This window comes from Entelurus aequoreus, linkage group LG10, assembly GCF_033978785.1.
Source record: "Entelurus aequoreus isolate RoL-2023_Sb linkage group LG10, RoL_Eaeq_v1.1, whole genome shotgun sequence".
Lineage (NCBI taxonomy): Eukaryota > Metazoa > Chordata > Actinopteri > Syngnathiformes > Syngnathidae > Entelurus > Entelurus aequoreus.
In genome coordinates, this window is record NC_084740.1 from 61263895 (window position 1) to 61289567 (window position 25673).

Genomic DNA, 25673 nt, shown 5'->3' on the forward strand with positions numbered 1-25673 from the left:
ACCGCGGATGTCGTTGTGGCTTGTACAGCCCTTTGAGACACTTGTGATTTAGGGCTATATAAATAAACATTGATTGATTGATTGATTATGTTTTATAATGTTATTATGTTTTAAAAGTTTTATAATGTTTTATAATGTTATTATGTTTTATAAAGTTTTATAATGTTTTATAATGTTATTATGTTTTATAAAGTTTTATAATGTTTTATAATGTTATTTTGTTTTATAATGTTTTATAATATTTTACAATGTTATTATGTTTTATGTTTTATTATGTTTTATAATGTTTTATAATGTTATGTTTTATAATGTTTTATAATGTTTTACAATGTTATTATGTTTTATAATGTTTTATGTTTTATCAGGTTTTATAATGTTATGTTTTATAATGTTTTATAATGTTATGTTTTATAATGTTTTATAATGTTATTATGTTTTATAATGTTTTATAATATTTTACAATGTTATTATGTTTTATGTTTTATTATGTTTTATAATGTTTTATAATGTTATGTTTTATAATGTTTTATAATGTTATTATGTTTTATAATGTTTTATAATGTTTTACAATGTTATTATGTTTTATGTTTTATGTTTTATCAGGTTTTATAACGTTATGTTTTATAATGTTTTATAATGTTATGTTTTATAATGTTTTATAATATTTAACAATGTTATTATGTTTTATGTTTTATTATGTTTTATAATGTTTTATAATGTTTTACAATGTTATTATGTTTTATAATGTTTTATGTTTTATCAGGTTTTATAATGTTATGTTTTATAATGTTTTATAATGTTATGTTTTATAATGTTTTATAATGTTTTATGTTTTATAATGTTTTATAATGTTTTACAATGTTATTATGTTTTATAATGTTTTATGTTTTATAATGTTTTATAATGTTATGTTTTATAATGTTTTATAATGTTTTACAATGTTATTATGTTTTATAATGTTTTATGTTTTATCAGGTTTTATAATGATATTATAATGTTGTACACACTATTTGATACTTTGTACACACTAAACCTTTTAATGATGGCCGCAGTTTGACACTGGAACAGATTTATTTATGCGTTGTCCTTTTGTCTTTTGTAAATGTATTGATTGGTAAATGTATTGATTGGTAAATGTAATGATTGGTAAATGTATTGATTGGTAAATGTAATTATTGGTAAATGTATTGATTGGTTAATATAATTATTGGTAAATATAATGATTGGTAAAGGTAATTATTGGTAAATGTTTTGATTGGTAATTAAATTGATTGGTAAATGTAATGATTGGTAAATGTATTGATTGGTAAATGTAATTATTGGTAAATGTATTGATTGGTTAATATAATTATTGGTAAATATAATGATTGGTAAAGGTAATTATTGGTATATGTTTTGATTGGTAATTAAATTGATTGGAAAATGTAATGATTGGTAAATGTGATGATTGGTAAATGTAATTATTGGTAAATGTATTGATTGGTTAATATAATTATTGGTAAATATAATGATTGGTAAAGGTAATTATTGGTAAATGTTTTGATTGGTAATTAAATTGATTGGTAAATGTAATGATTGGTAAATGTATTGATTGGTAAATGTAATTATTGGTAAATGTATTGATTGGTTAATATAATTATTGGTAAATATAATGATTGGTAAAGGTAATTATTGGTATATGTTTTGATTGGTAATTAAATTGATTGGAAAATGTAATGATTGGTAAATGTGATGATTGGTAAATGTAATTATTGGTAAATGTATTGATTGGTTAATATAATTATTGGTAAATATAATGATTGGTAAAGGTAATTATTGGTAAATGTTTTGATTGGTAATTAAATTGATTGGTAAATGTAATGATTGGTAAATGTATTGATTGGTAAATGTAATTATTGGTAAATGTATTGATTGGTTAATATAATTATTGGTAAATATAATGATTGGTAAAGGTAATTATTGGTATATGTTTTGATTGGTAATTAAATTGATTGGAAAATGTAATGATTGGTAAATGTGATGATTGGTAAATGTAATTATTGGTAAATGTATTGATTGGTTAATATAATTATTGGTAAATATAATGATTGGTAAAGGTAATTATTGGTAAATGTTTTGATTGGTAATTAAATTGATTGGTAAATGTAATGATTGGTAAATGTATTGATTGGTAAATGTATTGATTGGTTAATATAATTATTAGTAAATATAATGATTGGTAAAGGTAATTATTGGTATATGTTTTGATTGGTAATAAATTGATTGGAAAATGTATTGATTGGTAAATGTAATGATTGGTAAAGATAATGATTGGTAAAGGTAATGATTGGTAAATGGTGTGAGCATCAATGGATCTGATTGGACGTGGAGGATCACATGATTACATCACAAGTACCGCCCTCACACGTGATGCACAAGACAGGCGGTGTTAAAAAGATGACGTGAAAATAAGAACAAACGTGAGGTGAACATAAAGAGGAGTTAACAAAAATCAAAGTCTGGTTGGAAACAAGAATAAAGAAATGTTGGATGTCAACTGTGAAGGTCACACAGGAGCAGGAATGTCCTCTACAGTGTCAGCGTGCGGTGCTGGGGTCATGTGATCACATGTGCAACTGCACGCCTTCTAATCACTAATGGCAATCTCAGCTTGGAGTGACACTCAAGTCACTTTTCTTGCCAATCTGGGACTGTTATGATAATAACTATTATTATTATTATTACTAATGTGGCGTTAAAAACTCAGAAGTGTCAGTCAAGTGTCAATCCATGCCTGATTGTACAAGCTCACAGCCATTCTTGTAGTTTCTTTATTCCCTTTGAATTACTCTAATTGTTGACTGGGTTTACTTCCGTTCATTTAACCTGCTGGTTCCATTCAATGGATTTAAGTTAAGTCTTTCATTCATTTCGAATGGTTCATTCACCGGCTAGTTCATTTACATGCAATTTAAAATGTCCGCATTCATTTTGACAAGCAATGTGTTTGTTTGAATCATTATTTTAAAGTAGAAAGTTGAAAAGCTTATTCAGAGGTTTAAAAGCATTTGTAAAACATTGTTAGAAAACACCCGTTTAATGACATTGTTAGCATCTCTGCTTCTGTGCTTTGAAGGTTTTACAAGCCGATGATTCATTGAAGATCAACTGAAAGGAAGCCAACATGTTTCAAGTTGGAAAACAACAAGTTGATCAATTGGAAATCATGAGTTGTCTGTGAGTCCTTTTCAAGTAGAAGAGTGGAACAATGATCATTATTATTGTTGTTATTATGTTAATTAATAGTGGAATTATTATTATTATTATTACTTTACGACGTGGAGCCAAAGGAGAACAAGACCAATCTATGACTCATTATTATTATTATTATTATTATTATTATTATTATTTTTGTTATGTTAATATAGTTCATATTATAATTATTATTATTATTACTTTACGACGTGGAGCCAAAGGAGAACAAGACCAATCTATGACTTATTATTATTATTATTATTATTTTGTTATGTTAATATAGTTAATATTATAATCATTATTATTATTACTTTACAACGTGGATCCAAAGGAGAACAAGACCAATCTATGACTCATTATTATTATTATTATTATTTTTGTTATGTTAATATAGTTAATATTATAATTATTATTATTATTACTTTACGACATGGAGCCAAAGGAGAACAAGACCAATCTATGACTCATTATTATTATTATTATTATTATTATTATTATTATTATTATTATTATTATTATTATTATTATTATTATTGTTTGTGTTATGTTAATATAGTTAATATTATTATTATTATTATTATTATTATTACTTTACAACATGGAGCCAAAGGAGAACAAGACCAATCTATGACTGGTTGTATTGTTGTTGTTGTTATCATGTTAATTGTGTTAATATTATAATTATTATTATTATTACTTTACGACGTGAATCCAAAGGAGAACAAGACCAATCTATGACTTATTATTATTATTATTATTATTTTTGTTATGTTAATATAGTTAATATTATAATTATTATTATTATTACTTTACGACATGGAGCCAAAGGAGAACAAGACCAATCTATGACTCATTATTATTATTATTATTATTATTATTATTATTATTATTATTATTTTTGTTATGTTAGTATAGTTAATATTATAATTATTATTATTATTACTTTAAGACATGGAGCCAAAGGAGAACAAGACCAATCTATGACTCATTATTATTATTATTATTATTATTATTATTATTATTATTATTATTATTATTATTATTGTTTGTGTTATGTTAATATAGTTAATATTATAATTATTATTATTATTATTATTATTATTACTTTACGACATGGAGCCAAAGGAGAACAAGACCAATCTATGACTGGTTGTATTGTTGTTGTTGTTATCATGTTAATTGTGTTAATATTATAATTATTATTATTATTACTTTACGACGTGGATCCAAAGGAGAACAAGACCAATCTATGACTTATTATTATTATTATTATTATTACTATTATTATTATTATTATTATTATTTTTGTTATGTTAATATAGTTAATATTATAATTATAATTATTATTGCTTTACGACGTGAATCCAAAGGAGCACAAGACCAATCTATGACTGGTATTATTGTTGTTGTTGTTGTTGTTATCATGTTAATTGTGTTAATATATTACTTTACAACGTGGAGCCGAAGGAGCACAAGCCCAATCCATGATTTATTATTATTGTTATGTTAATTTATAGTGTTAATATTATAATTGACTGTTATTATTGTTGTTGTTGTTATTGTTTTTGTTATTATTATTATAATTAATAGGGTCATATTCTTATTGTTATCAATATTATTGTTATTTTTATCATAATTATTATTTCTTATTATTAGGATTTGTATCATAATTTTTATTCTAAATATTTTGATCTCTCCTTTTCATCATTATTATTACTATTGTCATCATAAATATTATTGTTTAGTATTATTATGATGGTGATGATTATTATAATTGTTTATTATTTTTATTATTCTGAATATTTGTATCTCTCCATTTTATCATTATTATTACTATTGTTATCATTTTCATCATAATTATTATTGTTTAGTATTACAATGATGACGATGATTATTATAATTATTGTTTATTATTTTTATTATTCTGCACGAAGATAATATAATTGTAATGGGGGATTTTAATATCCAAATGAATACCCCGTCAACTTTAACGATGCGACACCATTGATAGTATAGCACCGCTAAAGCTATAAAAAAAAAATGGCCCCTAAAAGGCGTACCCCATGGTTTACAGAAGAAACTAGAGCTCTTAAACTATCATGTAGAAAGCTGGAACGCAAATGGGGCACGACTAATGGTAAATAAAAATAAAAAGAGAATACAATGATTTGCAAATCCTTTTCAACTTATATTCAATTGAATAGACTGCAAAGACAAGATATTTAACGTTCAAACTAGTAAACTTTATTTTTTGCAAATATTAGCTCATTTGGAATTTGATGCCTGCAACATGTTGCAAAAAAGCTGGCACAAGTGGCAAAAAAGAGTGAGAAAGTTGAGGAATGCTCATCAAAGACTTAGTTGGAACATCCCACAGGTGAACAGGCTAATTGGGAACAGGTGGGTGCCATGATTGGGTATAAAAGCAGCTTCCATGAAATGCTCAGTCATTCACAAACCAGGACGGGGCGAGGGTCACCACTTTGTCAACAAATGCCTGAGCAAATTGTTGAAGAACAACATTTCTCAACCAAGCTATTGCAAGGAATTTAGGGATTTCACCATCTACGCTCCGTAATATCATCAAAAGGTTCAGAGAATCTGGAGAAATCACTGCACGTAAGCCATGATATTACACACCTTGGATCCCTCAGGCGGTACTGCATCAAAAAGCCACATCAGTGTGTAAAGGATATCACCACATGGGCTCAGGAACACTTCAGAAACCCACTGTCAGTAACTACAGTTGGTCGCTACATCTGTAAGTGCAAGTTAAAACTCTACTATGCAAAGCCACAGCCATTTATCAACAACACCCAGAAACGCTTCGCCGGGCCTGAGCTCATCTAAGATGGACTGATGCAAAGTGGAAAAGTGTTCTGTGGTCTGACGAGTCCACATTTCAAATTGTTTTTGGAAACTGTGGACGTGGTGTCCTCCGGACCAAAGAGGGAAAGAACCATCCGGATTGTTGTAGGGTGAAAGTGTAAAAGGCAGCATGTGTGATGGTATGGGGGTGTATTAGTGGCCAAGACATGGGTAACTTACACATCTGTGAAGGCACCATTAATGCTGAAAGGTACATACAGCTTTTGGAGCAACATATGTTGCCATCCAAGCAACGTTACCATGGACGCCCCTGCTTATTTCAGCAAGACACGTGTTACATCAACGTGGCTTCATAGTAAAAGAGTGCGGGTACTATGTGTGATGATACAGTAGTGTGTGATGATTCAGTAGTGTGTGATTATACAGTAGTGTATGATACCGTAATGTGTGATGATACCGTAATAAGTGATGATACAGTAGTGAATTATGATACAGTAATGTATGATGATACAGTCATGTATGCATCAGCTCGGACACCAAGTACAGCAGCCGAGACCCTGACCAAGGAGATGGAGGTTGTATCGCAGTGGCTCAAAGTCAATTATGTAGAAAAGTCCAAAACTGTAGGACAACATGATATCAGTGTAGGACAATTGATCAACATGATATCACTGCATGACAACATGATATCAGTGTAGGACAATTGATCAACATGATATCACTGCATGACAACATGATATCAGTGTAGGACAATTGATCAACATGATATCACTGCATGACAACATGATATCAGTGTAGGACAATTGATCAACATGATATTACTGGAGAGCAACATGATATTAGTGTAGGACAATTGATCAACATGATATCAATGCAGGACAACATGATATCACTACAGGACAACATGAAATCATTGTAGGACAATTGATCAACATGATATCACTGCATGACAACATGATATCAGTGTAGGACAATTGATCAACATGATATTACTGGAGAACAACATGATATTAGTGTAGGACAATTGATCAACATGATATCAATGCAGGACAACATGATATCACTACAGGACAACATGAAATCATTGTAGGACAATTGATCAACATGATATCACTGCAGGACAACATAATATCAGGGTAGGACAATTGATCAACATGATATCACTGCATGACAACATGATATCAGTGTATTACAATTGATCAACATGATATCCTTACAGGACAACATGATATCAGTGTAGGACAATTGATCAACATGATATCACTGCATGACAACATGATATCAGTGTAGGACAATTGATCAACATGATATCACTGCATGACAACATGATATCAGTGTAGGACAATTGATCAACATGATATTACTGGAGAACAACATGATATTAGTGTAGGACAATTGATCAACATGATATCAATGCAGGACAACATGATATCACTACAGGACAACATGAAATCATTGTAGGACAATTGATCAACATGATATCACTGCATGACAACATGATATCAGTGTAGGACAATTGATCAACATGATATTACTGGAGAACAACATAATATTAGTGTAGGACAATTGATCAACATGATATCACTGCAGGACAACATGATATCAGTGTAGGACAATTGATCAACATGACATCACTACAGGACAACATGAAATCATTGTAGGACAATTGATCAACATGATATCACTGCAGGACAACATAATATCAGGGTAGGACAATTGATCAACATGACACCAGTGTAGGACAATTGATCAAAATGATATCACTGTAGGACAACATGATATTTAAGTGTAAGACGATTTATCAACATGATATCACTGTAGGACAAAATTATATCAGTGTAGGACAATTGATCAACATGACATCACTGTAGGACAACATGATATCAGTGTAGGACGATTAATCAACATGATATCAGTGTAGGACAATTGATCAATATGATATTACTGTAGGACAACATGATATCAGTGTAGGTCAATTGATCAACATGATATCACTGTAGGACAACTTGATATTAGTGTAGGACAATTGATCAACATGATATCAGTGTAGGACAACATGATATCAGTGTAGGACAATTGATCAACATGACATCACTATAGGACAACATGATATCAGTGTAGGACAATTGATCAACATGACATCACTATAGGACAACATGATATCAGTGTAGGACAATTGATCAACATGACATCACTGTAGGACAACATGATATCAGTGTAGGACAATTGATCAACATGACATCACTATAGGACAACATGATATCAGTGTAGGACAATTGATCAATATGACATCACTATAGGACAACATGATATCAGTGTAGGTCAATTGATCAACATGATATCACTGTAGGACAACTTGATATCAGTGTAGGACAATTGATCAACATGATATCAGTGTAGGACAACATGACATCAGTGTAGGACAATTGATCAACATGACATCACTATAGGACAACATGATATCAGTGTAGGACTATTGATCAACATGACATCACTGTAGGACAACATGATATCAGTGTAGGACGATTAATCAACATGATATCAGTGTAGGACAATTGATCAACATGACATCACTATAGGACAACATGATATCAGTGTAGGACAATTGATCAACATGATATCACTGTAGGACAACATGATATCAGTGTAGGACGATTAATCAACATGATATCAGTGTAGGACAACTGATCAACATGACATCACTATAGGACAACATGATATCAGTGTAGGACAATTGATCAACATGATATCACTGTAGGACAACATGATATCAGTGTAGGTCAATTGATCAACATGATATCACTGTAGGACAACTTGATATTAGTGTAGGACAATTGATCAACATGATATCAGTGTAGGACAACATGATACCAGTGTAGGACAATTGATCAACATGATATTACTGTAGGACAACATGATATCAGTGTAGGACAATTGATCAACATGATATCAGTGTAGGACAACATGATACCAGTGTAGGACAATTGATCAACATGATATTACTGTAGGACAACATGATATCAGTGTAGGACCATTGATCAACATGATATTACTGTAGGACAACATGATATCAGTTTACGACAATTGATCAACATGACATCACTGTAGGACAACATGATATCAGTGTAGGACAATTGATCAACATGATATTACTGTAGGAAAACATGATATCAGTGCAGGACCATTGATCAACATGATATCACTGTGATTGTTTTGTAAAATTTGAAAAAGAAGCTAAATGAAAGAAGGGCGATACAAGGACTGACTAAGATCTGCGCTGATACTGACATCTCTTGTGTTGTGTGTTGATATCAGCTAAGAGCTTGGTGTCCTCGCTGTGGTGTCCAGGAGAGGTGAAAGTTCAGGAGGTTCAGCTGCGTACACTCAAAACAAAGTATCCAAACAAAGTCTGATACGGCACACACTTACGCAGCATGCGATCCATTCCTGGGCGATACGGCCCAGTGTGTGGCAGAAATGCAGGATCGTGCTACATTCCAGCGAGGCTCAGTGCTGGAGCGGAGCAGGACTTGTGGGTCCAAAGTGGACTTTTAGAGGGCAGCAGGAGGATGAAGAACTTACCCCAAAGACCAGGTTGTCCGCAGACTCCACCTTCAGACCCAGCTCCAGCCTCTCGTCCTTGCTGAGGTGCATGTTGGACCAGCCGGGCGTCACACCAGGAGCTCAAGCTGTCAGTCCGAGGAACGCGTCTAAGTGTGGCTGGACTCCAAGCACCCTGGCGTGGTCATGTGATGCGTGACCGTGGATCTCGCACCAGACCAGCGCCTTTGTCACATGCGTCTATGCATTGGTCACCCTCGCCAGGAGGCTCCTCCCCTTTGCATTGGTCACCCTCGCCAGGAGGCTCCTCCCCTAGCAACCACGTCCAACTGGGGACACAGCTGAGGAACATTACTTCCTGTCCCACACAAAGACTGAAGGACACCACTAAGGTAACCAAGGTAACCTGTCCTGGTCCACAACCATGTCACAGCTCCAAAACTACAAGGTGTAAGAGTAGTGTCTGACCCCTGATAGAAGGTCCATATGTGGTCCACAGGACTACTTAAGATCCATATGTGGTCCACAGGACTACTTAAGGTCCATATGTGGTCCACAGGACTACTTAAGATCCATATGTGGTCCACAGGACTACTTAAGGTCCATATGTGGTCCACAGGACTACTTAAGGTCCATATGTGGTCCACAGGACTACTTAAGATCCATATGTGGTCCACAGGACTACTTAAGGTCCATATGTGGTCCACAGGACTACTTAAGGTCCATATGTGGTCCACAGGACTACTTAAGATCCATATGTGGTCCACAGGACTACTTAAGATCCATATGTGGTCCACAGGACAACTTAAGGTCCATATGTTGTCCACAAGACAACTTAAGGTCTATATGTGGTCCACAGGACAACTTAACGTCTATATGTTGTCCACAAGACTACTTAAGGTCCATATGTGGTCCACAGGACAACTTAAGGTCCATATGTGGTCCACAAGACAACTTAAGGTCCATATGTGGTCCACAGGACAACTTAAAGTCCATATGTTGTCCACAAGACAACTTAAGGTCCATATGTGGTCCACAGGACAACTTAAAGTCCATATGTTGTCCACAAGACAACTTAAGGTCCATATGTGGTCCACAGGACAACTTAAGGTCTATATGTGGTCCACAGGACAACTTAACGTCTATATGTTGTCCACAAGACAACTTAAGGTCCATATGTGGTCCACAAGACAACTTAAGGTCTATATGTGGTCCACAGGACAACTTAACGTCTATATGTTGTCCACAAGACAACTTAAGGTCCATATATGGTCCACAAGACAACTTAAGGTCCATATGTGGTCCACAGGACAACTTAAAGTCCATATGTTGTCCACAAGACAACTTAAAGTCCATATGTTGTCCACAAGACAACTTAAGGTCCATATGTGGTCCACAGGACAACTTAAAGTCCATATGTTGTCCACAAGACAACTTAAGGTCCATATGTGGTCCACAGGACAACTTAAAGTCCATATGTTGTCCACAAGACAACTTAAGGTCTATATGTGGTCCACAGGACAACTTAAAGTCCATATGTTGTCCACAAGACAACTTAAAGTCCATATGTTGTCCACAAGACAGTTTAAGGTCCATATGTGGTCCACAAGACACCATGAGGTCCATATGTGGTCCACAGGACAACTTAAGGTCCATATGTGGTCCAAAAGACAACTTAAAGTCCATATGTTGTCCACAAGACAACTTAAGGTCCATATGTGGTCCACAGGACTACTTAAGGTCCATATGTGGTCCACAGGACAACTTAAGGTCCATATGTGGTCCACAGGACAACTTAAGGTCCATATGTGGTCCAAAAGACAACTTAAAGTCCATATGTTGTCCACAAGACAACTTAAGGTCCATATGTGGTCCACAGGACAACTTAAAGTCCATATGTTGTCCACAAGACAACTTAAGGTCTATATGTGGTCCACAGGACAACTTAAAGTCCATATGTTGTCCACAAGACAACTTAAAGTCCATATGTTGTCCACAAGACAGTTTAAGGTCCATATGTGGTCCACAAGACACCATGAGGTCCATATGTGGTCCACAGGACAACTTAAGGTCCATATGTGGTCCAAAAGACAACTTAAAGTCCATATGTTGTCCACAAGACAACTTAAGGTCCATATGTGGTCCACAAGACAACTTAAGGTCCATATGTGGTCCACAGGACAACTTAAGGTCCATATGTGGTCCAAAAGACAACTTAAAGTCCATATGTTGTCCACAAGACAACTTAAGGTCCATATGTGGTCCACAGGACAACTTAAAGTCCATATGTTGTCCACAAGACAACTTAAGGTCCATATGTGGTCCACAGGACAACTTAAAGTCCATATGTTGTCCACAAGACAACTTAAGGTCTATATGTGGTCCACAGGACAACTTAAAGTCCATATGTTGTCCACAAGACAACTTAAAGTCCATATGTTGTCCACAAGACAGTTTAAGGTCCATATGTGGTCCACAAGACACCATGAGGTCCATATGTGGTCCACAGGACAACTTAAGGTCCATATGTGGTCCAAAAGACAACTTAAAGTCCATATGTTGTCCACAAGACAACTTAAGGTCCATATGTGGTCCACAAGACAACTTAAGGTCCATATGTGGTCCACAGGACAACTTAAGGTCCATATGTGGTCCAAAAGACAACTTAAAGTCCATATGTTGTCCACAAGACAACTTAAGGTCCATATGTGGTCCACAAGACAACTTAAGGTCCATATGTGGTCCGCAGGACAACTTAAGGTCCATATGTGGTCCAAAAGACAACTTAAAGTCCATATGTTGTCCACAAGACAACTTAAGGTCCATATGTGGTCCATAGGGTGACGCAAGGTCAAATTGTGGTCCAAAGACAACTTAAGGTCCATATGTGGTCCAAAGGGCGACTTAAGGTCCATGTGGTCCAAAGGGCGACTTAAGGTCCATATGTGGTCCAAAGACAACTTAAGGTCCATATGTGGTCCAAAGGGCGACTTAAGGTCCATGTGGTCCAGAAGGAGGACTTGTTGGACTTTAAGATAACTGAGTGGACCTTCAAATGTTTGTTCCCAAACTTGACAAGTCAAAATAAAATAGAATACAGTGATATCATGTTGATACAGTGATATCATGTTGATGTATGTTTCTACAGTGATATGATGTTGATGTATTGTCCTACAGTGATATCTTGTTGATACAGTGATATGATGTTGATGTATTGTCCTACAGTGATATCATGTTAATACAGTGATATCATGATGATGGATGATATCAGGTAGACAGACAAGGGAGGTGTATGACACCCTATAATTGTTGGCCGTGTGAGAATTCAAGAAGCAGGGCAAGGAGTTCAAATAGTTTAGTGATTGACAGTGATGATAATAATAAACAAAAATTTTATATAAATGATGATGATAATAATAAGGTAACATTTTTATATAATTGATAATAATAATAAGGTCACATTTTTATACACACGATGATAATAAGGTAACATTTGTATATACATGATGATGATAATGTAAAAATTGTTATATAAATGATTATAATAAGGTAATATTTTTATGTACATGATGATAATAATGTAAAAAATGTATATACATGATAATAAGGTAAAATGTTTATATACATGATGATAATAATGTAATGTAATTGTTATATACTGTACATGATGATAATAAGGTAACATTGTTAAATACAGTACATGATGATAATAATGTAACATTTGTATATCCATGATGATAATAATGTAACATATTTATATACATGATGGTAATCATGTAACATTTTTATATACATGATGATAATAATGTAACATTGTTATATACAGTACAAGATGATAATAATATGAAATTTGTATATCCATGATGATAATAATGTAACATTGCTATATACATGATGATAACAAGGTAAAATTTTTATATACAGTACATGATGATAATAATGTAACATTGTTATATACATGATGATAATAAGGTAACATTTTATATGCATGATGATAATAATGTAACGTTTTTATATACGCGATGATAACAAGATAACATTTTTATATACATGATGATAATCATGTAACATTTGTATATACATGATGATAATAACGTAACTTTGTTATTTACAGTACATGATAATAATAATGTAAATTTTTTATATCCATTATGATAATCATGTAACATTTTTGTATACATGATGATAATAATGTAACATTGTTATATACAGTACATGATGATGATAATGTAACATTTTTATATCCATGATAATAATAACGTAAAAATTTGTATATCCATGATGACAATAATGTAACATTTTTATATACATGATGATAATAATGTAAAATTGTTATATACATGATGATAATAATGTAACATTTGTATATACATGATGATAATAATGTAAAATTGTTATATACATGATGATAATATTGTAATTTTGTTATATACATGATGATAATAATGTAACATTTTTATATACATGATGATAATAAGGTAACATTTTCATATACATGATGATAATAAGGTAACATTTTTATATCCATGATGATAATAATGTATTATTTGTATATCCATGATGATAATAATGTAATATTTTTATATACATGATGATAATCATGTAACATTTGTATATACATGATGATAATAATGTAACTTTGTTATTTACAGTACATGATAATAATAATGTAAAATTTTTATATCCATTATGATAATGATGTAACATTTTTAGATACATGATGATAATAATGTAACATTGTTATATACAGTACATGATGATGATAATGTAGCATTTTATATCCATGATGACAATAATGTAACATTTTTATAAACATGATAATAATCATGTAAAATTGTTATATACATGATGATAATAATTTAACATTTTTATATACATGATGATAATAATGTAAAATTGTTATATACATGATGATAATATTGTAACATTTTTATATACATGATGATAATAATGTAACATTTTTATATACATGATGATAATAAGGTAGCATTTTCATATAAATGATGATAATAAGGTAGCATTTTTATATCCATGATGATAATAATGTAACATTTGTATATCCATGATGATAATAATGTAACATTTTTATATACATGATGATAATCATGTAACATTTGTATATACATGATGATAATAATGTAACTTTGTTATTTACAGTACATGATAATAATAATGTAAAATTTGTATATCCATTATGATAATGATGTAACATTTTTATATACATGATGATAATAATGTAACATTGTTATATACAGTACATGATGATGATAATGTAACATTTGTGTATCCATGATGACAATAATGTAACATTTGTATATACATGATGATAATAATGTAAAATTGTTATATACATGATGATAATAATGTAACATTTTTATATACATGATGATAATAATGTAAAATTGTTATATACATGATGATAATATTGTAACATTTTTATATACATGATGATAATAATGTAAAATTGTTATATACATGATGATAATATTGTAACATTTTTATATACACAATGATAATAAGGTAACATTTTCATATACATGATGATAATAAGGTAACATTTTTATATCCATGATGATAATAATGTAACATTTGTATATCCATGATGATAATAATGTAACATTTTTATATACATGATGATAATAATGTAACATTTGTATATCCATGATGATAATAATGTAAGATTTTTATATCCATGATGATAATAATGTAACATTTGTATATCCATGATGATAATAATGTAACATTTTTATATACATGATGATAATAATGTAACATTTTTATATACATGATGATAATCATGTAACATTTTTATATACATGATGATAATAATGTAACATTTGTATATACATGATGACAATAATGTTACATTGTTATATACAGTACATGATGATTATAATGTAACATTGTTATATTACATGATGACAATAATGTAACATTGTTATGTACATGGCCACTCCTCCAGGTTTGAGGACGATCACATGAGAAGATATGATATCACGTATAATAACAATGTGTCATTCAGACTGCTTTACTTAGTGATGCGATACAGATGTCTGCATGCTAGTTTGAATCCACATCTGGACTCAGTCTCACTTTGCCAGCAGACTTCTAATATTTCAATGAACTAAACTGAGACCTGACCCAGTTCTAAGTTCATCAGGAGCACTGATGTTGTGTAAAACTGGATTGGATGTGGTTGCACGTGGCCAGATAGCAGCAATAGATGAAAACATGACTTGGCTTCACAAAGTCATTTGACAAGGAGTAAAACATCAATTGAACACAGAAATAGTCCATGAATGAAGATGGTTAGAATGATGGGGCACATGAGGACACTTTGGACCACACAAGGACCAGGTGATGGTCCTTAAAGGTTGGTGGCACACCTGGTCTGGTACCTAGTACCATTGTGGACACTTTGGACCACACAAGGACCAGGTGATGGTCCTTAAAGGTTGGTGGCACACCTGGCCAGGTACCTAGTACCATTGTGGACACTTTGGACCACACAAGGACCAGGTGATGGTCCTTAAAGGTTGGTGGCACACCTGGCCAGGTACCTAGTACCATTGTGGACACTTTGGACCACACAAGGACCAGGTGATGGTCCTTAAAGGTTGGTGGCGCACCTGGTCTGGTACCTAGTACCATTGTGGACACTTTGGACCACACAAGGACCAGGTGATGGTCCTTAAAGGTTGGTGGCGCACCTGGTCTGGTACCTAGTACCATTGTGGACACTTTGGACCACACAAGGACCAGGTGATGGTCCTTAAAGGTTGGTGGTGCACCTGGTCTGGTATCTAGTACCATTGTGGACACTTTGGACCACACAAGGACCAGGTGATGGTCCTTAAAGGTTGGTGGTGCACCTGGTCAGGTACCTAGTACCATTGTGGACACTTTGGACCACACAAGGACCAGGTGATGGTCCTTAAAGGTTGGTGGCGCACCTGGTCTGGTACCTAGTACCATTGTGGACACTTTGGACCACACAAGGACCAGGTGATGGTCCTTAAAGGTTGGTGGTGCACCTGGTCAGGTACCTAGTACCATTGTGGACACTTTGGACCACACAAGCACCAGGTGATGGTCCTTAAAGGTTGGTGGTGCACCTGGTCAGGTACCTAGTACCATTGTGGACACTTTGGACCACACAAGGACCAGGTGATGGTCCTTAAAGGTTGGTGGTGCACCTGGTCTGGTATCTAGTACCATTGTGGACACTTTGGACCACACAAGGACCAGGTGATGGTCCTTAAAGGTTGGTGGTGCACCTGGTCAGGTATCTAGTACCATTGTGGACACTTTGGACCACACAAGGACCAGGTGATGGTCCTTAAAGGTTGGTGGTGCACCTGGTCAGGTACCTAGTACCATTGTGGACACTTTGGACCACACAAGGACCAGGTGATGGTCCTTAAAGGTTGGTGGCGCACCTGGTCAGGTACCTAGTACCATTGTGGACACTTTGGACCACACAAGGACCAGGTGATGGTCCTTAAAGGTTGGTGGCGCACCTGGTCTGGTACCTAGTACCATTGTGGACACTTTGGACCACACAAGGACCAGGTGATGGTCCTTAAAGGTTGGTGGCACACCTGGTCAGGTACCTAGTACCATTGTGGACACTTTGGACCACACAAGGACCAGGTGATGGTCCTTAAAGGTTGGTGGTGCACCTGGTCAGGTACCTAGTACCATCGTGGACACTTTGGACCACACAAGGACCAGGTGATGGTCCTTAAAGGTTGGTGGTGCACCTGGTCAGGTATCTAGTACCATTGTGGACACTTTGGACCACACAAGGACCAGGTGATGGTCCTTAAAGGTTGGTGGTGCACCTGGTCAGGTACCTAGTACCATTGTGGATACTTTGGACCACACAAGGACCAGGTGATGGTCCTTAAAGGTTGGTGGTGCACCTGGTCAGGTATCCAGTACCATTGTGGACACTTTGGACCACACAAGGACCAGGTGATGGTCATTAAAGGTTGGTGGTGCACCTGGTCAGGTACCTAGTACCATTGTGGACACTTTGGACCACACAAGGACCAGGTGATGGTCCTTAAAGGTTGGTGGTGCACCTGGTCAGGTATCTAGTACCATTGTGGACACTTTGGACCACACAAGGACCAGGTGATGGTCCTTAAAGGTTGGTGGTGCACCTGGTCAGGTACCTAGTACCATTGTGGACACTTTGGACCACACAAGGACCAGGTGGTGGTCCTTAAAGGTTGGTGGTGCACCTGGTCAGGTATCCAGTACCATTGTGGACACTTTGGACCACACAAGGACCAGGTGATGGTCATTAAAGGTTGGTGGTGCACCTGGTCAGGTACCTAGTACCATTGTGGACACTTTGGACCACACAAGGACCACGTGATGGTCCTTAAAGGTTGGTGGCACACCTGGTCTGGTACCTAGTACCATTGTGGACACTTTGGACCACACAAGGACCAGGTGATGGTCCTTAAAGGTTGGTGGCGCACCTGGTCAGATACTTAGTACCATTGTGGACACTTTGGACCACACAAGGACCAGGTGATGGTCCTTAAAGGTTGGTGGCACACCTGGTCTGGTACCTAGTACCATTGTGGACACTTTGGACCACACAAGGACCAGGTGATGGTCCTTAAAGGTTGGTGGTGCACCTGGTCAGGTATCTAGTACCATTGTGGACACTTTGGACCACACAAGCACCAGGTGATGGTCCTTAAAGGTTGGTGGTGCACCTGGTCAGGTACTTAGTACCATTGTGGACACTTTGGACCACACAAGGACCAGGTGATGGTCCTTAAAGGTTGGTGGCACACCTGGTCTGGTACCTAGTACCATTGTGGACACTTTGGACCACACAAGGACCAGGTGATGGTCCTTAAAGGTTGGTGGTGCACCTGGTCAGGTACCTAGTACCATCGTGGACACTTTGGACCACACAAGCACCAGGTGATGGTCCTTAAAGGTTGGTGGTGCACCTGGTCAGGTACCTAGTACCATTGTGGACACTTTGGACCACACAAGGACCAGGTGATGGTCCTTAAAGGTTGGTGGTGCACCTGGTCAGGTACCTAGTACCATCGTGGACACTTTGGACCACACAAGCACCAGGTGATGGTCCTTAAAGGTTGGTGGCGCACCTGGTCTGGTACCTAGTACCATTGTGGACACTTTGGACCACACAAGGACCAGGTGATGGTCCTTAAAGGTTGGTGGTGCACCTGGTCAGGTACCTAGTACCATCGTGGACACTTTGGACCACACAAGGACCATGTGATGGTCCTTAAAGGTTGGTGGCGCACCTGGTCTGGTACCTAGTACCATTGTGGACACTTTGGACCACACAAGGACCAGGTGATGGTCCTTAAAGGTTGGTGGTGCACCTGGTCTGGTATCTAGTACCATTGTGGACACTTTGGACCACACAAGGACCAGGTGATGGTCCTTAAAGGTTGGTGGTGCACCTGGTCAGGTACCTAGTACCATTGTGGACACTTTGGACCACACAAGGACCAGGTGATGGTCCTTAAAGGTTGGTGGCGCACCTGGTCTGGTACCTAGTACCATTGTGGACACTTTGGACCACACAAGGACCAGGTGATGGTCCTTAAAGGTTGGTGGTGCACCTGGTCAGGTACCTAGTACCATTGTGGACACTTTGGACCACACAAGCACCAGGTGATGGTCCTTAAAGGTTGGTGGTGCACCTGGTCAGGTACCTAGTACCATTGTGGACACTTTGGACCACACAAGGACCAGGTGATGGTCCTTAAAGGTTGGTGGTGCACCTGGTCTGGTATCTAGTACCATTGTGGACACTTTGGACCACACAAGGACCAGGTGATGGTCCTTAAAGGTTGGTGGTGCACCTGGTCAGGTATCTAGTACCATTGTGGACACTTTGGACCACACAAGGACCAGGTGATGGTCCTTAAAGGTTGGTGGTGCACCTGGTCAGGTACCTAGTACCATTGTGGACACTTTGGACCACACAAGGACCAGGTGATGGTCCTTAAAGGTTGGTGGCGCACCTGGTCAGGTACCTAGTACCATTGTGGACACTTTGGACCACACAAGGACCAGGTGATGGTCCTTAAAGGTTGGTGGCACACCTGGTCTGGTACCTAGTACCATTGTGGACACTTTGGACCACACAAGGACCAGGTGATGGTCCTTAAAGGTTGGTGGCACACCTGGTCAGGTACCTAGTACCATTGTGGACACTTTGGACCACACAAGGACCAGGTGATGGTCCTTAAAGGTTGGTGGTGCACCTGGTCAGGTACCTAGTACCATCGTGGACACTTTGGACCACACAAGGACCAGGTGATGGTCCTTAAAGGTTGGTGGTGCACCTGGTCAGGTATCTAGTACCATTGTGGACACTTTGGACCACACAAGGACCAGGTGATGGTCCTTAAAGGTTGGTGGTGCACCTGGTCAGGTACCTAGTACCATTGTGGATACTTTGGACCACACAAGGACCAGGTGATGGTCCTTAAAGGTTGGTGGTGCACCTGGTCAGGTATCCAGTACCATTGTGGACACTTTGGACCACACAAGGACCAGGTGATGGTCATTAAAGGTTGGTGGTGCACCTGGTCAGGTACCTAGTACCATTGTGGACACTTTGGACCACACAAGGACCAGGTGATGGTCCTTAAAGGTTGGTGGTGCACCTGGTCAGGTATCTAGTACCATTGTGGACACTTTGGACCACACAAGGACCAGGTGATGGTCCTTAAAGGTTGGTGGTGCACCTGGTCAGGTACCTAGTACCATTGTGGACACTTTGGACCACACAAGGACCAGGTGATGGTCCTTAAAGGTTGGTGGTGCACCTGGTCAGGTACCTAGTACCATTGTGGACACTTTGGACCACACAAGGACCAGGTGATGGTCATTAAAGGTTGGTGGTGCACCTGGTCAGGTACCTAGTACCATTGTGGACACTTTGGACCACACAAGGACCACGTGATGGTCCTTAAAGGTTGGTGGCACACCTGGTCTGGTACCTAGTACCATTGTGGACACTTTGGACCACACAAGGACCAGGTGATGGTCCTTAAAGGTTGGTGGCGCACCTGGTCAGGTACCTAGTACCATTGTGGACACTTTGGACCACACAAGGACCAGGTGATGGTCCTTAAAGGTTGGTGGTGCACCTGGTCAGGTATCTAGTACCATTGTGGACACTTTGGACCACACAAGCACCAGGTGATGGTCCTTAAAGGTTGGTGGTGCACCTGGTCAGGTACTTAGTACCATTGTGGACACTTTGGACCACACAAGGACCAGGTGATGGTCCTTAAAGGTTGGTGGCACACCTGGTCTGGTACCTAGTACCATTGTGGACACTTTGGACCACACAAGGACCAGGTGATGGTCCTTAAAGGTTGGTGGTTCACCTGGTCAGGTACCTAGTACCATTGTGGACACTTTGGACCACACAAGGACCAGGTGATGGTCCTTAAAGGTTGGTGGTGCACCTGGTCAGGTATCTAGTACCATTGTGGACACTTTGGACCACACAAGGACCAGGTGATGGTCCTTAAAGGTTGGTGGTGCACCTGGTCAGGTATCTAGTACCATTGTGGACACTTTGGACCACACAAGGACCAGGTGATGGTCCTTAAAGGTTGGTGGCACACCTGGTCATGTACCCAGTACCATTGTGGACACTTTGGACCACACAAGGACCAGGTGATGGTCCTTAAAGGTTGGTGGCACACCTGGTCATGTACCTAGTACCATTGTGGACACTTTGGACCACACAAGGACCAGGTGGTGGTCCTTAAAGGTTGGTGGTGCACCTGGTCAGGTACCTAGTACCATTGTGGACACTTTGGACCACACAAGGACCAGGTGATGGTCCTTAAAGGTTGGTGGCACACCTGGTCAGGTACCTAGTACCATTGTGGACACTTTGGACCACACAAGGACCAGGTGATGGTCCTTAAAGGTTGGTGGCGCACCTGGTCTGGTACCTAGTACCATTGTGGACACTTTGGACCACACAAGGTCCATGTGGTCCAGAAGGAGGACTTGTTGGACTTCAAGATAACTGAGTGGACCTTCAAATGTTTGTTCCCAAACTTGACAAGTCAAGAGGGTTGATACAGTGATATCATGTTGATGTATTGTCCTACAGTGATATCCTGTTGATACGGCGATATCATGTTGATGCATTGTCCTACAGCAATATCCTGTTGATGCGGTGATATCATGTTGATGTATTGTCCGACAGCAATATCCTGGTGATGCAGTGATATCATATTGATGTATTGTGCTACAGCGATATCATTTGATACAGTGATATCATGTTGATGTTTTGTCCTACAGTGATATCATGTTGCTGTATTGTGCTACATTGATATCCTCTTGATACAGTGATATATTGTTGATGTATTGTCCTACAGCAATATCCTGTTGATGCAGTGATATCATATTGATGTAGTGTGCTACAGCGATATCCTGTTGATACAGTGATATCATGTTGATGTATTGTCCTACAGTGATATCATGTTGACACAGTGATATCATGTTGCTGTATTGTGCTACAGTGATATCTTCTTGATACAGTGATATCATGTTGATACAGTAATATCATGTTGATGTATCGTCGTACAGTGATACCATGTTGACACAGTGATATCATGTTGATGTATTGTCCTACAGTAATATCATGTTGACACAGTGATATCTTGTTGCTGTATTGTCCTACAGTGATATCCTGTTGATATGTTGATATCATGTTGATGTATCGTCGTACAGTGATACCATGTTGATACAGTGATATCATGTTGATGTATTGTTCTACAGTGATATCCTGTTGATACAGTGATATCATGTTGATGTATTGTCCTACAGTGATATCATGTTGCTGTATTGTGCTACAGTGATATCCTCTTGATGCAGTGATATCATGTTGATTCAGTAATAACATGTTGATGTATTGTCCTACAGTGATACCATGTTGATACAGTGATATCATGTTGATGTATTGTCCTACAGTGATATCCTGTTGATACGTTGATATCATGTTGATGTATTGTCCTACAGCAATATCCTGTTGATGCAGTGATATCATATTGATGTATTGTGCTACAGCGATATCCTGTTGATACAGTGATATCATGTTGATGTATTGTCCTACAGTGATATAATGTTGACACAGTGATATTATGTTGCTGTATTGTGCTACAGTGATATCTTCTTGATACAGTGATATCATGTTGATACAGTGATATCATGTTGATGTATTGTCCTACAGTGATATCCTGTTGATACAGTGATATCATGTTGATGTATTGTTCTACAGCAATATCCTGTTGATGCAGTGATATTATGTTGATGTATTGTCCTACAGTGATATCATGTTGCTGTATTGTGCTACAGTGATATCCTCTTGATACAGTGATATCATGTTGATTCAGTAATAACATGTTGATGTATTGTCCTACAGTGATACCATGTTGATACAGTGATATCATGTTGATGTATTGTCCTACAGTGATATCCTGTTGATACAGTGATATCATGTTGATGTATTGTCCTACAGCAATATCCTGTTGATACAGTGATATCATATTGATGTGTTAACCTACAGTGACAGTTTTTACTTGTGTGTGACATCATGTGCAATGCAAGCAGTCCTGCAGCGTGTTTACTTGTGTGCAATATTATGTGCGATACAAGCAATCCTGCAGGTTCTGTGATATCATGTGCGATACAAGTGGTCTTGCAGCGTGTTTACTTTTGTGCAATATCATGTGCGATACAAACAATCCAGCAGTGTGTTTACCTCTGTATGATATCATGTGCGATACAAGCAGTCCCGCAGCGTGTTTACCTGTGTGTGATATCATGTGCGATACAAGCAGTCCTGCAGCGTGTTTACCTGTGTGTGACATCATGTGCGATACAAGCAGTCCTGCAGCGTGTTTACCTGTGTGTGATATAATGTGTGATACAAGCAGTTTCTGCAGCGTGTTTACCTGTGTGTGATATCATGTGCGATACAAGCAGTCCTGCAGCGTGTTTACCGGTGTGTGATATCATGTGCGATACAAGCAGTCTTGCAGCGTGTTTACCTGTGTGTGATATCATGTGCGATACAAGCAGTCCTGCAGCGTGTTTACTTGTGTGTGACATCATGTGCGATACAAGCAGCCCTGCAGCGTGTTTACTTGTGTGTGTTATCATGTGTGATACAAGCAGTCCTGCAGCGTGTTTACCTGTGTGTGATATCATGTGCGATACAAGCAGTCCTGCAGCGTGTTTACTTGTGTGTGATATCATGTGTGATACAAGCAGTCCTGCAGCGTGTGTACTGGTGTGTGACATCATGTGCGATACAAGCAGTCCTGCAGCGTGTTTACTTGTGTGCGATATTGTGTGTGATACAAGCAGTTCTGCAGCGTGTTTACCTGTGTGTGATATCATGTGTGATAAAAGCAGTCCTGCAGTGTGTTTACCTGTGTGTGATATAATGTGCGATACAAGCAGTCCTGCAGCGTGTTTGCTAGTGTGTGATTTTGGGTGTGATACAAGCAGTCCTGCAGCGCGTTTACCTGTGTGTGATATCATGTGTGATACAAGCAGTGCTGCAGCGTGTTTACTTGTGTGCAATATCATGTACGATACAAGCAGTCCTGCAGTGCGTTTACCTGTGTGTGATATCATGTGTGATACAAGCAGTCCTGCAGCGTGTTTACCTGTGTGTGATATCATGTGTGATACAAGCAGTCCTGCAGCGTGTTTGCTAGTGTGTGATTTTGGGTGTGATACAAGCAGTCCTGCAGTGCGTTTACCTGTGTGTGATATCATGTGCGATACAAGCAGTCCTGCAGCGTGTTTACTTGTGTGTGATATCATGTGTGATACAAGCAGTCCTGCAGTGTGTTTAACTGTGTGTGATATCATGTGCGATACAAGCAGTCCTGCAGCGTGTTTACTTGTGTGTGATATCATGTGCGATACAAGATGTCCTGTATGTTCATGTTTTGTGTTTGGTCGCTAAAATGTATGTACTAAAAGTTGATCCAGGGGCTGATTTCCCTCTTAGATCTCCCAAGAGTTGTGCGAGGGAAGAAGAAGAGAAGACTCACTATCTGACCTTCACTAGTTGTGTCAATAAATCCTCATCAAAGAAATCTAGAAAATACTTTTTGTGTTTGGGACTGCTAGCATTGTTAGCGTGCTAGCATCAGTCTGACCTTCAGAGAAGCAAGGTCAGATGCTGGAATGTTCTCTCGGTGGTGTGCGTGGGAAAGTCCTGGGCGACCCCGAGGCTCGTCCGATGGATTATTGCGACACACCTAGTCCTGTCCCCTGCAGGCTGGCGTGACACAACTCAAGCTAATGTTTGTGAGTGTGGAGAGCAAGAATCTTCTAGAGCAGTGGTCCCCAACGCTTGAAAATTTGTCCCACGGACCGGGGGGGTGTGGCGGGGGGGTGGAGGGTGAAATTTAAAAAAAAAAAAAAAAAAAAAAAAATTCCCATTAAGAAATACAATCATGTGTGCTTACGGACTGTATCCCTGCAGACTGTATTGATCTATATTCATATACAATGTATACATTGTGTTTTTTATGTTGATTTAAAGGCCTACTGAAATGATTATTTTTTTATTTAAACGGGAATAGCAGATCCATTCTATGTGTCATATTTGATCATTTCGCGATATTGCCATATTTTTGCTGAAAGGATTTAGTAGAGAAAATCGACGATAAAGTTCGCAACTTTTGCTCGCTGATAAAAAAAAAAAGCCTTGCCTGTACCGGAAGTAGCGTGACGTCACAGGAGCTAGTATTCCTCACAATTCCCCGTTGTTTACAATGGAGCGAGAGAGATTCGGACCGAGAAAGTGATGATTACCCCATTAATTTGAGCGAGGATGAAAGATTCGTAGATGAGGAACGTTACAGTGAAGGACTTGAGAGGCAGTGCAGGACGTATCTTTTTTCGCTCTGACCGTAACTTAGGTACAAGCTGGCTCATTGGATTCCACACTCTCTCCTTTTTCTATTTTGGATCACGGATTTGTA

The 25673-nt window shown here is 37.6% G+C and overlaps 1 protein-coding gene across 1 annotated transcript in view; it reads right to left on the reverse strand.

The window, feature by feature from the left end:
- The window catches only part of si:dkey-106n21.1 (solute carrier family 23 member 1), a 168942-nt gene extending 159225 nt beyond the window's left edge, over window positions 1–9717 (reverse strand). Inside the window, exon 1 of the mRNA XM_062061907.1 lies at window positions 9646–9717. Within this exon, the coding sequence (XP_061917891.1) occupies window positions 9646–9717 (72 nt within the window). The remainder of the gene's footprint in view (window positions 1–9645) is intronic.
- Between the last annotated feature and the right edge of the window lie 15956 nt (window positions 9718–25673).